The 14845-nt window shown below is 39.7% G+C and overlaps 1 protein-coding gene across 5 annotated transcripts in view; it reads right to left on the bottom strand.

Annotated features, from left to right (window-relative positions):
- The window catches only part of NEMF (nuclear export mediator factor), a 76848-nt gene that overhangs the window by 21171 nt on the left and 40832 nt on the right, over positions 1-14845 (bottom strand). For all 5 annotated transcript variants that reach the window (XM_080656586.1, XM_080656587.1, XM_080656588.1 and 2 more), the window contains 3 exons: positions 6041-6144; positions 4584-4646; positions 595-707 (listed from right to left, as the gene is read on the bottom strand). In XM_080656586.1, the coding sequence (XP_080512712.1) occupies positions 595-707; positions 4584-4646; positions 6041-6144 (280 nt within the window). The remainder of the gene's footprint in view (positions 1-594; positions 708-4583; positions 4647-6040; positions 6145-14845) is intronic.

The raw sequence follows: 14845 nt of genomic DNA, 5'->3' as shown, positions 1-14845 counted from the left end.
CAGTAGGGGGTGTGCAGGAGGCAGCCGATCAATGATTCTCTCTCATCAATGATGTTTCTATCTCTCTCCCTTTCTGTCTGAAAAAAAAAAAAAAAAAAAAAAAAATATATATATATATATATATATATATATATATATATATATATATTTATATTTAAAAAGGGACAATCACTAAAATTGAGTGAGTACAAAACCACTGGATATACCTACTTTTCTGGAAAGGCCAAAAAGAATTCAGAAAATTCCAACAAGTATGAATAGGAAAAAGATGTTTTAGGTCAGTATGTCCGTCATAATTAGAACACTCTCTATCCTGTGTAATTGCAGGGATCACTCTCTCTTCATTTAGGTCTCTGTTGCTCAAATCTTACCTTCCCAGATACTTTATTCAGAATGGCAGCCCCTATCACTATCTCCTTAAAAAAATCTTTATAGCAATTGCTACCTGGCATTATGTATTTTTCTCCACCATCAAAATGTCAGCTCCATCAAGGTAGGGAGGTACTCAGCCTTGTTCACTTAAACTATATACCCCCAAAATTTGGTACATGGTAGTTCTTAATAAATTAAGAAAAGGACCATAGCCGTTATTACCTGATGATGGTACACCCACCAAGCACTAGTGATAACTCGGGCATCCCAAGCAGCACTGTAGCAAAGTGCCATTGTGCCAGCTTCAGTCAAGGTTCGAGGGGGAATTGGTTCACCTGTAATAACAATGCTACAATGCTTCAGTACCAAGTACAGACTTTCCACAGAGCAAGATATGAAAATCACATGCGTGACAGGTTTCATCTTCTCATATTTTAAATACCAGTACTACATTTTTTTCAATATTATAAAAAGTTACTATTTTTTATTAAAATGTATTTACAGCAGGCTTTTAAATGGTCTAAGTAAACAAAACAAATTAGAAAAGAAATTACTTCTCTCTTATGTCAGTAAATCTAACCTCATTCCAAAAAGGATAATTTAAACAATCTATTTAAAGTTTGAAGACTTCCAGAATTATTACAGATTGACTAAATCCATGGTTGGCAAACTGTGGCTCGTGAGCCACATGCGGCTCTTTGGCCCCTTGAGTGTGGCTCTTCCACAAAATACCACAGCCTGGGCGAGTCTATTTTGAAGAAGTGGCATTAGAAGAAGTTTAAGTTTAAAAAATTTGGCTCTCAAAAGAAATTTCAATTGTTGTACTGTTGATATTTGGCTCTGTTGACTAAAGAGTTTGCCAACTAGGACTAAATCATCAAAATGAAGAGCATATTAATAACAAATCCCTAGTTATATTTCAAATATTTTAAAATTGGGATATAACTCACATAACATAAAATTGACCCTTTAAAAATATACAGGTTTGGGCAGAAGTAGGTTTATAGTTGTATGTGAATACAGAGTTTCTTCCTGTATTATTTACTAGAGGCCCGGTGCACGAAATTCATGCACGGGGGGGGGCGGGCAGGGGATGACCCTCAACCCAGCCTGCACCCTCTCCAATCTGGGACATCCCTCTCACAATCCCGGACTGCTGGCTCCCAACCATTCACCTGCCTGCCTACCTGATTTCCCCTAACTGCTTCTGCCTGCCAGCCTGATCACCCCCTAAGCACGCCCCTGCTAGCCTAATCGACACCTCACTGCTCCCCTGCTGACCTGATTGCTTCTAACTGCCCTCCCCTGCCAGCCTGGTCACCCCTAACTGCCCTTCCCTGCCAGCCCGGTCGCCCCGAACTGCTCTCCCCTGCCGGCCCGGCCCCCCAACTCCCTCCCCTGCAGGCCTAGTCCCACTCAACTGCCCTCCTCTGCCAGCCTGGTCCCACCCCCAACTGCCCTCCCCTACAGGCCTGGTCCCCACCAACTGCCCTCCCCTGCAGGCCTGGGTCCCCCCCAACTGTCCTCCCCTGCAGGCCTGGTCACCCCCAAGTGCCCTCCCCTGCAGGCCTGGTCCCCCCCAACTGCCCTCCCCTGCAGGCCTGGTCGCCTCCAACTGCCCTCCTCTGCCATCCCAGTCACCCCTAACTGCCCTCCCCTGCAGGCCTGATTGCCCCCAACTGCCCTCCCCTGCAGGCCTGGTCCCCCCCAACTGCCCTCCTTTGCAGGCCTGGTCCCTCCCAACTGCCCTCCCCTGCTGGCCATCTTGTGGCAGCCATCTTGTGTGTTGGACTGACGGTCAATTTGCATATTACTCTTTTATTAGATAGGATTATTGTACTAGTGGCCCGATGCATGAAAATTTGTGCACTTGGCGGGGGGGTCCCTCAGCCTGGCCTGCACCCACTCACAGTCCGGGACCCCTTGGGGGATGTCCACCTACCAGCTTAGGCCCGCTCCCCAGGGGATCGGGCCTAAGCTGGCAGCCCGACATCTCTCTGGCAGCCCAGGAGCCCTCGGGGGATGTCCACCTGCCAGCTTAGGCCCGTTCCCCAGGGGACTGAGCCTAAGCTGGCAGTCAAACATCCCCTCTGGCAGCCTGGGAGCCCTCAAACATCTTAGCGCTGATGAGGTGGGAAAGGCTCCCGCCACCGCCACTGAGCTTGCAGCCGTCAGTCCGGCTTGTGGCTGAGCAGAGCTCCCCTTGTGGGAGCGCACTAACCACCAGGGGGCAGCTCCTGTGTTGAGCGTCTGCCCCCTGGTGATCCGTGCACATCATAGCGACCAGTCGTTCCACCGTTAGGGTCAATTTGCATATTACCCTCTTATTATATAAGATTATTTCCCACATGAACAACTATAAACTTACTTTTGCCCGCTCTGTAAAATTCAATGGGTTTTAGTATGTTCATAAAGCTATGGAACCATTATCACTAATTCCAGGACATTTCCATAATCCCCTAAGTCCTGTATCCATTAATATAGTTTTATTTGTTCCTTACCAACTGGGATATTTTTAATTTCTTTTTATTGCCTAATGACCTATTTAGAACCTCCATAAACATGGAACAGAAGCAGCAATAATAGCCATGCTTATCTCGTTTATGATCTTAGGGGAAAGCTTTCAGTCTGTGAGCATTAAGTACGATGGTTAGCTGTGGGTTTTTCATAGCTGCTCTTTACCAAGTTGAGGAAATTCCTTTCTATTCCTAGTTTGTTGAATGCTTTTTTCACAAGTGGGTGTTGGATTACTGCCAAAGGCTTCTTCTGCATCAATTGAAATAATTCTGTGATTTTTATCCTTTATGCTATTATACTTTACTACATTAATTAATTTTCAATCATAAGACAAACCTTGCACGCCTGGGATAAATCCCACTTTGTCATGGTGTATAATACTTTTAACATGATGCTAGATTCAGTTTCCTAATATTTTATTGAGGATTTTTGTGTCTATATTCGTAAGTGATATTGATCTGTAGTTTTCTTGTTATGTCTGTCTGATTTTGTTATTAAGGTAAAACGGTCTTATAGAAGAGTTAGAACAGCAGTCACCAACCTTTCGGACCTCGCGGACCACGGGTTGGCGACCGCTGAGTTAGAAAGTGTTCCCATCTCTTCTATTTTTTGGAAGACTTTGTGAAAGACTGAGGTTTAATCTTCTTTAAAAGTTTGGTAGATTTAACCAGTGAAGCCATGTGGGCCTGAGATTTCTTTTATGAGTAGGTTTTTTTAAATTACTAATTCAATTTCTTTACTTATTATAGGTTTGTTTTGATTTTCTATTTCACCTTAGGCCAGTTTTGGTAGTTTATGTCTAAGAATTTTCCCAGTTTATCTCATTTGCTGCTATACAACTAATCATAGAATTCCCTCATAATTCTTTTGATTTCTGTGAAGTTGATAGTAATGACCCCTCTTTTGTTCCTAATTTTAGGAATCTGACCTTTATTTGCTTTCGTTTTTCTAGATTTTAATGATTATATTTTTGTTATTGATTTGAAATCATTCTTCTTTATTATAGGCATTACCACCATAAATTTCTCTCTAAGCACTGCTTTAGCTGCATCTCCTAAGTTATGATACATTGTTTTCATTTCACTCATCTCAAAGTATTTTCTAATACCCCCCAAAAGATTTCATCTTTGATCCATATTTATGAGTGTGTGCTTTAATTTTCATACATGTGTATATTCTCCAAATCTCTTCTATTAGTGGTTTCTAATTTCACTCCGTTATGGTCAGAAAACTTATTTTGTATGATTTCAATAGTTTTAAAATTTATTGAGACTTTTTTATGAATATCATATGGTCTCTCCTGGAGAATGTTCCGTGTGTACGTGAGAAGAATGAGAATCTATTGTTATTTGGTGGAGTATACTAGAGATGTATTAGATCTAGTTAACTTAGTGTTGTTCACATCTTCAATTTCTTTGTTGGTCTTATATCTAGTTATTCTATCCATGATTGAAAGTGAAATATAATTGCTAAATTATCTATTTTTCCCTTTAATTCTGTCAGATTTTGCTTCATGTATTCTAGGGCCCTGTTGTTGAGTGTATATGTATTTATAATGGTTATATCTTACTGATGTATTGACTCTTTTATCATTATAAAGTGTCCTTTATCTCTATTAACAATTTTTGTCTTATAGTTATATTAAAATATTTTAACAAAAGGAATTAAAGTTCTGAATAGAAAGAATATAATACCTGTTGGATTTTTAATGACACAGCTAGTAGCTCCATGAAGATCAGCATGTACATAAATGTCCCCTTAAAAAGAAGAAATGATACTCTAAATCATGTTTTGTTACAATTATTTATTTAGTGTTTAATAAACCTAAAAGTGATAAGAACACATATTAATTCCATCTCCTATCCCTGGGAGATTTCTTATAGGCCTCCTTATAGAAAGTTAATACGGTAGATTACAAAAATGATCACAATTCCTCTCCCTCCCTCTATCTACACCTCTTTGCTTTGTGACTGAAGCTTTTCCCATCAATGGTGGAGTCCACCCCAATAAATTAAAAAATAATAATAAAAAAAATTAAAGAAAAAAAAAAAAAGAGGTGGAGTCCATGTCCCCATACCTTGAATCTGGGCCTACCTCATGACCTGCCTTGGCCAAAAAAAATGTGGCATATGTGACTAAGTGCCAGTTCCCAACCTAGGCCTTGAGAAGTCTTGTGTGCTTCCTCTCTCAGAAATTTGCTGAGTTACCATGTAAGCAAGCCCAGACTAGCCTGCTGGAAGGGTTAGAGACAGATGGAGCAGATGAGTCATCCTAGCAAGTGCAAAGATCCTGAGGACTATGGATGTTTGACATGTATGAAGAGCAGTCAGGAGGCCAGAGTGAGGTGAGAGTGGTAAGAAAGGAAGCTGGAAAAGAAGCCAGGATCCTTGTAAGCCATGATAAGGTCTTCCAGTTTTATTCTAAGTATGTGAGAGCATCAAATGAACTAAAGGAACAAACAGATGAACACAAGAGTAAATGGTCAACCAGAGAAAAGGAAAATGCATGGTTCCTAACAGGTAAAATGAGCAGCCATTGCTTGCTGTGGACAGGTTATCTGGGTTTGAAACTCAGTGAGAAAAACCCATATGCTCCATAACAGGCTCAACTCATAATGAACAGAGCTAGAAAAGACAGAGACCAAGCCCTGGGCACCATGTAACCTGATTCCTGCTGCTTTCTTCCGTGGTTAGGACTCTTAAGTGGTCATTCGATGAGTTCTGGTATTGATTATTGATTTCTGATACCCACACTGAGGGTTTAGCCACAGTGAGGTGGTGATTATCAGCAAACAAAAAATGAGAGGCCTTACCCCACAGGGCTTCAGTCCTTTTTTAAATGTTAAAAAAGGTTATAAACTTCAGCACTGAAAAATTAAGCTTTTAAAAATTTGAGCTATGATTTTGGAGAATTAATATGTTAATGTAGCAAAGAATCAAAAGTTCAACACTGCAGATTAGCTGAGCATTACTACTTTAGAAATATTCACTTAAGATGATAATTAAGTGTCAAACTATAAACCACCAAGCATCAAACTCTTTCTACTAACTCAATTTGTCAAAGAAGTTTAAAATGAAAATCTATAGCTAATATTGAGATAACTGATCTAATTACTTAAGAAAATATTCTTTAGAATTTTAATCATACCTACCTGGTGTCAAGTATCTTTTCACAATTATTTCATTCTGTTGCTGATCTCGTCCTCCTATAATTAGATAGTTCTCTGAGCTAATGAACCACAAAAATTTCTCAAACCTACCGAATTGAAATAAAAAAAGTTAACATTTCTTTTCCTATATAGTTGCCTAAATTCACAACCCCCCCCCTTTTTTTACAAAGAAAAAACAAAGACAAAAACAGGAGGCTATCCTGTGTAGGTTAAGACAACTTTAAGGTTTAATTTTTCTTAAGGAATGAAGTTGAATTTTATTGAAAACTTATAATATAAATTGCCCAGGACATTCTTAAGATTGTCTGAGAAGAAAGCAACTAAATTCTATATTTGAAAAATATATGTTCTGTCCTACTGGTGTGGCTCAGTGGTTGAGTGACCTATGAACGAGGAGGTCACAGTTGATTCCTGGTCAGGGCACATGGCCCTGGTTTCGGGCTCGATCCCTGTAAGGAGTGTGCAGGAGGCAGCTGATCAATGATTCTCTCCCATCATTGATGTTTCTAACTCTCTCTCCCTCTCCCTCCCTCTCTAAAATCAGTAAATTTAAAACAAAAAGAAAAAAATACACATATATGGCCCAGCTGGTGTGGCTCAGTGGTTGAGCACTGACCTATGAACCAGGAGGTCACAATTGGATTCCTGGTTGGGGCACATGGCCAGGTTGAAGACTTGGGAGAGGGAGGCATGAGGAGGCAGTGATCGACGATTCTCTCTCATCACTGATGTTTCTATCTCTCACTCTCCCCTCCTCTATGAAATCAATAAAAATATTAAAAATACATATATATATATATATATATATATATATATTTTTTTTTTTCTCTCTCTCCTTAAATCCCTCTCATATAGATAGCCCTCTTAAACACAAGGGTAACTTATAACAATGAATTATACAAAGCCAAAGCATAAAATGTCTCAAGGTCCCTAGGTTTAGCTTTCTTTCAGTGGGAATATAGATAGGTTTTGAGACCACTGGTAAGAAAGAAGGAAAAGTTATTTTCCCATTTTGTCCTCAATCAACTGAATGCTTACCTATATGATATTCTTTACACTTACTTTTATACGAAAGACCAAATATTGCCTACCAAGTGTAACTTTTCTCAAGAGACAAAGTAATCTGAGTTTTCATAATTAATATGTACCATCACAATAAAAAGTAATGAGTATATATTTGTATGACATTTAGAAAATGACATGCAAAACAATGAACATAAATATTTGCTATATTACATATGACCAGCAAGATAATCTTTTGCATGATTTAATCAATAATTTAAAAACTTCTTGTTAGAGATGATAAAGGTGTAGCATAGGCATTAACTAAACTCCCTCATATCCCCCAAAATATAAGAGCAAAATGACTTTATTCCTATATACTAAAAGAAAGATAAACCTAAGGACTTTGAGACATTTTATGTGTTTGCTTTGTGTGTGTGTATGGTTCAAAAATTTTAAAAATTTTATTAAAAGGTATAGTGAGAGATCCTACATCTATTCAGTTCCTACCATCACTACCAGATAGGGAGGCATTGTAATTAGCTTCCTGTGTAACCCTCTTCAGAGTATTTTTATACATACAAAAGCTAAAATAAAATACTTATTCTAAACCTTTTTTTCAATACAGTACACACTGTTCTGCATTTTTTTCCACTTAAAAATGTACTTTCCTCATTGCTGAATGGATATATTAAAATTAATGTAGCCACTCTGCTATAGATGGTAAACAAGTTTGTAAAACCCAGAAGGACAAAGAAAACGAGACAGATAAATCAAGGATGTATTTGTAATCATGCTAGTAAAGGAATATATAACTAACAAGCTCCCCCACCCTCAAAAAAAAAGCCAACAATCAATCAAAATAAGGCAATAAAAAAGAATACAGGACAAATGGGACAAATAGAAAGCAAACAGCAAGAAGGGTAGATCTAAACCTAAATATATATCAGACATTACATTAGTATAAATGTAAGTTTATAAATACTCTAGGTAAAATGCAAAGACTGTCATGCTGGAAAACAAGGATGTAAAAAGACTAAACTAGATTTAAAGAGAGAACCAAGATGGCAGCATAGGTAAACACTGGTACTCACCACATCCCACAACCATATCAAAATTACAAATAAAATACAAAAAAAAAAAAATTATTCAGAACCACCTGAAAGCTGGCTGAATGGAAGTCCTACAACTACAGAAGTAAAGAAGAAAGCACACCAAGACTGGCAGAAGGGGTGGAGATGCAGAATAGATGTGGGGTTTCTTTATTTGGGAGGGAGATAATCTCTGCAGAGGCCTCCTGTGAGGAGCAAGGGGTTCCAGCCCCACACCAGATCCCCAGCCCAGAATTCCAGAGCTGGGAAGAGAAGTCTCCATAACTTTGGGCTGTAAAAACCAGTGGGGATTGTGGCTGAGTAACACAGAGGCTGCTGGAGACCCAGGTGTTCCTCTTAAATGGCTGGGGCATGAACTTACTCAGATTCTATCCCTCAGGCTTCAGACTTTGCTAAAATCTCTCAAACAAGCAGCAGCTGGCATCAGTGTGCCCCAAACCTACAATAAAAGGCCCAAGACCTGGCACTAGCACCAGCCTGCCTTGGTTCATATCTGAGCCTCACTTGGGCACTTCACAAGCCCAATGCAAGTAGCAGCCATCTACAGACCTCTTTGTAGCTCCTGCCGGGTGGCCCCAGAGCCAGTGCATACAGTGGACAGCTTCAGACCATACCAGATTACAACTCTACACATCCACAAGCATCACACTCAAGGTGCAGAGTCAGTGAGCATCAAAACCCCCACTGAAGCAAGTCATGTTCCATAGGGGTGTCTCCTGCACAACTGGCTCTTCCACTGTAGTTGCAGCTAGTCCTCACAGCCAATTGGCCTGGAAGTCAATTTCTCCCCGTGATACCAACAGCAATCAAGGAGCAACTATAAGACTTCCCAAAGCCCACACAGGGGCGCAATTAGCGGGCCCAGCTCAGGTGACTGGGGAGGGTGAGCCACTGGGTCCTATAGGACACCTACTACACAAGGCCACTCTACGAATTCCAGGGACAAAGCAGTTCTACCTAATACATAGAAACAAACATGGGGAAGCAGCCAAAATGTGGAGACAAAGAAACATGTCACAAACGAAAAAAAATGGAAGTAAGCAAACTACTGGATAGAGAGTACAAAACCACTGTTATAAGGTTACTCAAGGATCTTAATGAGAGCTTCAAGGAACTCCAAGTAACTTAGTGAGACTTTCAAGGATCTTAGTGAGAATGTCAAAGACATGAAAAAGGATCAGTCACAAATTAAGCATACACTAACTGAAATAAAGAATAATTTACTGGGATTCAACAGTGGAGTAGAAAATTCTGAGAATCAAATTAACGATTTGAAATATGAGGAAGCAAAAAACACCCAATCAGAAGAGCAAAAGAAAAAAGAATAAAAAATGTGAAGCTAGTATGAAGAGCCTGTGGGACAACTTTAAGCTTACCAGTATTCGCATTATGGGAATGCCAGAAGGGGAAGAGAGAAAGCAAGATATTAAAAACTTATTTGAAGAAATAATGACAGAAAACTTCCCCTACCTGGTGGAAGAAATAGACTTACAAGTCCAGGAAGCACAGAGAGTCCCAAACAAGAGGAACCCAAAGAGGCCCAGATCAAGACACATTATAATTAAAATGCCACGGGTTAAAGACAACGGGAAAATCTTAAAAACAGAAAGTTACTTACAAGGGAGCGCCCAAACGACTGTCCCGATTTCTCAACAGAAACTTTGCAGGCGAGAAGGGAGTGGCAAGAAATATTCAAAGTGATGAATAGCAAGGACCTACAACCAAATTATTCTACCCAGCAAAGCTATCATTTAGAATTAAGGGTCAGATAAAGAGTTTCACAGACAAGAAAAAGCTAAAGGAGTTCATCACCACCAAACCAGTATTACATAAAATTTTGAAGGGTGAAGAAGAGGAGGAAGAGAAGAAATATGAACATTAAAATGGCAATAAATACATATTTATCAATAATTGAATCTACAGATCAAAATAAACAAGAAATCTAATGAACAAAATAAACTGGTGTATAAAATGGAATCAGAAGCATGGAACACACTGCTGAATCTCAGAAGGATGGGGGAAGGGGGCAGGAAGAGATTAGCCAAAGATCTTACATGCATGTATACATTACCTATGAACACAGACAATAGGGTGGTGAAGGCCTGGGGCAGGGTGGGACCTGGTTGGAGGGAGGAATGGGGGGAATGAAAGGGGCACCTGTAATACCCTCCACAATAAAGATTTTTTTAAAATTAATTAATTTAAAAAAAGTCTGACCTATAATGATGGGAAAAGATGTATCATGCACATACTAACCAAGTGAACCTGATACAGTTTTAGTATCTCACATGGGAGAAAATAAGTTAAAAGGACATTTCATTAACATTAATAAATGGCTCAATTCACTAGGGAGATATAACTTCTATAATTGTATCACCTAATTACATGGCTTCATATATATAAAACAAAAACTGGCAGAAGTAAAGGGAGAAACAGACAAATCCACAATTGTGTGATATTTAACACACCTTTCTCAGTAATTGAGAAAACAATCATTAAAAAAAAAAAAAGAATTAGTAAGGATTAGTAAAGATTTGAACAACATGGTTAATATGACCTAGTTGATATTTAAAGAAATGCATTCCAGAGGAGAAACCAAGATGGTGGCATAGGTAAGCACCTAAACTGCTGCCTCGCACAACAATTTCAAAACTACAACTAAAAGACAGAACGGACATTATCCAGAACCACAGGAAGGCTGGCTGAGTGGAAATTCTACAACTAGAAGGAAAGAGAAAAGCTCACGGAGAATCAGAGGAGCGGCAAAGGGCTGAGGTACGGAGACACGCGCGCAGAGAGGAAGGGCGGCTGAGTGCCTGGCTGACTTTCTCTGGCGGGAGGGGGAAGGAAGCCCCCGACTGCACTGAACCCCAGTTCCGACTGCACTGAGCCCCAGTTGCGGGCGAAACCCCAATGACCCAGGCTCATACAGGGGGAGTCTAGACTGTCAGGTAGAGAGAAAGGCACATGGAGACTCGGAGGAGCCGCAGCGGGCAGGGGTCTGGAGGCACGCGTGCGAGTGCTCACAGAGAAGACTGAATGCGGAGGTTGCCGCAGGCTTTCCCTAGCGGAAGGGAGTTGGAAGCTCCTGACTGCACTGAACCCCAGTTCTGACTGCACTGAACCCCAGTTCTGGGTGAGCCCCTGGGGACCCACGCTCTCATGGGGGGAATCTGGACTGTCAGGCGGAAACTCAGGGGAGCTGCGGAAGGCAGAGGTCTGGAGGTGCGCGCGCAAGGGCAGGGCTGACGGGAAGCCAAGACTGTCTGCTCCACCCTGAGACTCTGCCAAATCCAAGCTGAGCACAGAGGCTTTTGCAATTTTGCAAGTCTGATCCTATAAGGCTTTCTCCAGCACTGAACTTCTCCCAGCGCAGACACAGCTGATCCTCACAGCCAACTGGCCTGGAGGTCAATTTCAACAACAATCAAGACTTAACTACAACAAGGCTGTACACACAGTCCACAAAGGGGTGCACCAAGAGTGTCCACCTCAGGTAACTGGGGAGGCTGAGCCACTGGGCCCTATAGGACACCAAGCACACAAAGCCACTCTGTCAACACAGGGAATCAGCCAAAATGCAGAGACAAAGAAACAGATCACAAATGAAAGAAATGGAGGAAAACAAACGACTGGATATAGAATTCAAAACCATGGTTATAAGGCTTTTCAAGAATATCCTAGAAAAGGCTGATAAATTTAGCGAGACCCTCGAAGATATGAAAAAGGACCAACTAGAAATTAAACATACACTGACTGAAATAAAAAATATTATACAGAGACCCAAAAGCAGACTAGAGGAACGCAAGAATCAAGTCAAAGATTTGAAATACAAAGAAGCAAAAACACCCAACTGGAAAAGCAAAAAGCAAAAAGACTCCAAAAAGTTGAAGACAGTGTAAGAAGCCTCTGGGACAACTTCAAGCGTACCAACATCAGAATTATGGGGGTGCCAGAAGAAGAGAGAGAGCAAGATACTGAAAACCTATTTGAAGAAATAATGACCGAAAACTTCCCCCACCTGGTGAAAGAAATAGACTTAGAAGTCCAGGAAGTGCACAGAACCCCAAACAAAAGGAATCCAAAGAGGACCACACCAAGACACATCATAATTAAAATGCCAAGAGCAAAAGACAGAGAGAATATTAAAAGAAAGAGAAAAACAGTTAATTACCTACAAGGGAGCACCCATACGATTGTCAGCTGATTTCTCAACAGAAACTATGCAGGCCAGACGGGAGTGGCAAGAAATATTCAAAGTGATGAATAGCAAGAACCTACAACCAAGATTACTCTACCCAGCAAAGTTATCATTCAGAATGGAAGGTCAGATAAAGAGCTTCACAGATAATAAAAAGCTAAAGGAGTTCATCACCACCAAACCAGTATTATATGAAATGCTGAAGGGTATTCTTAAAGAAGAGAAAGAAGAAAAAAGTAAAGAGAAAAATTATGAACAACAAATACATATCTATCAACAAGTGAACCTAAAAATCAAGTGAATTAAAAATCTGAGGAACAGAATAAACTGGTGAATATAATAGAATCAGGGGCATAGAAAGGGAGTGGACTGATAATTTCCAGGGGGAAAAGGGTATGGCGGGTGCAGGAAGAGACTGGACAGAAATTGTACACCTATGGATGAGGACAGTGGGGGGGATGTAAGGGCAGAGGGTGAGGTGGGAACCGGGTGGAGGGGAGCTATGGGGGGAAAAAGGAGAAACAATTGTAATAATCTGAACAATAAAGATTTATTAAATTAAAAAAAAAAGAAATGCACTCTAAAACTGTAGAACAGATACTTTTTTCATGTATATATGAAACATTTATAAATTAAGCTGACCATAAACATGCTGGTCATAAAGCAAGCTAAAACAACAAATATCAAAGGACTGAGATAATTCAGAATACCATTTATGACCATTATGCAAATTAAGCTAGAAATCAGTAACAAAAAAATAACCAAAAAGCCCATATGTTTGGAAATTAATACTTCTAAGCAAAGCATAGATGAAGAAATCACAATGGAAATTAGAACATATTGTGGTGTGAAATATAATGAAAACAATATATAACAAAACTTTTTAGATGTAGTCAAAGACATGCTTAGAGGGAACATTATTACTTTCAATATATATTAGAAAAGAAAGGTTGGAATGGGAAAAAAAAATCAATGTACTAAGATTCCATCTCAAGAAATCAGTAAGAGAATTGCAAATTAATCCTAAAGAAAAGTAGAATGATGAAAAAACAAAGAAGAGAGAGAACACATATATAATAGAGGAGATTAATAATAAATAACCTTGTCTTTACAGATATTAGTACAACGGAAAATCCTCTGGTCAGACCAATCAAGAAAAAGGGAAGGCACAAGTAACTACCATGTATGAGATGTCATTAAATATTCCAGAGGATGTTAAGTTAAGTGGAATATCATGAACTTTTTGCCAATACATTTCAAACTTTAGACAAAACAGACGAAGTCTTAGAAAACTCTAGGACTACTAGGCCACACAGGCGAATTCCATCAAACATTTAAAAACAATAAAGGAGGAACCCTCTAAATTTTCCTTATGAATATAACCAGTATCGAACATTAACATTATGAGGAATGAAAATTACAGGTCAATTCTATTCATCAATACAGATGTTAGAGTAGAAGGAGAAAATCACAACAAAATTTTGAAAGCTGGAAAATAAATGGATGAGTGATCAAATTCAAGAAGCTGAATCCTGAGCTGACAGTAGAAGAGCAAAGTAAATCAATTTACACTATGTAACCCATAAAAAGCTAAAAAATAGCACCACAATGCCCTAGCCAGGTTAGCTCAGTGGATAGAACATCAGCCATGGACTGAGGGTCCCCGGTTTGATTCCGATCAAGGGCACATACCTTGGTTGCAGGCCAGATCCCTGGCCCTGGTTGGGGCGTGTGCAGAAGGCAACCAATCGATGTGTTTCTCTCATATAGATGTTTCTCTCTCTCTCTCTGTCTCTCCTCCTCCCTTCCACTCTCTCAAAATATCAATGGAAAAATATCCTTGGGTGAGGATTAACAACAACAACAACAAAATAATAATAATTAAAAAAAATAATACCATAAGGCACTGCCATAAAAAGGGTTTAAGATGGGATTAAAAAGAGGAGGAGGCCTGGCTGAAAGTCTGATCAAGAAGCAGTTACTTCCCTATATCTTCTTTCCAACTCTGAACATTGTGTAACTATCCCTTCCACACTTTAACAGAAGGCCAGAAGTTAATTCTCTAGAAAGAGTGAAAGAAGATCTATGGACTAGAGAAAAATGTGGCACAGTTGTAAGTAGGGGTAACATATGTAAAACAGGCAATTAAGCAAATGTACGAAAGACTGGATACTGAGACTCCCACCAATTATTTCCACTAGGCTCCTAAAAAGTGACAACTAGCTCTTTATTTTACAAGCAAGAGAGAAAAAGAATCTTTTCTAGGAAATAAGACCAGCTGATATACAGATGGCCAAGAAACATGAAAAAATGCTCAAAGTCACTGATCATCAGACAGATGCAAATTAAAACAACAATGAGGTATCACCTCACACCTGTCAGAATGGCTATCATTAACAAATCAACCAATGACAAGTGTTGGCGAGGATGTGGAGAAAAGGCAACCCTAGTACACTGCTGGTGGGAATGCAA

The sequence above is a fragment of the Plecotus auritus genome (genome assembly GCF_963455305.1).
Source record: "Plecotus auritus genome assembly, chromosome: 1".
In the NCBI taxonomy this organism is placed as follows: Eukaryota; Metazoa; Chordata; class Mammalia; order Chiroptera; family Vespertilionidae; genus Plecotus; species Plecotus auritus.
This window is presented reverse-complemented; position numbering and strand designations above follow the sequence as displayed.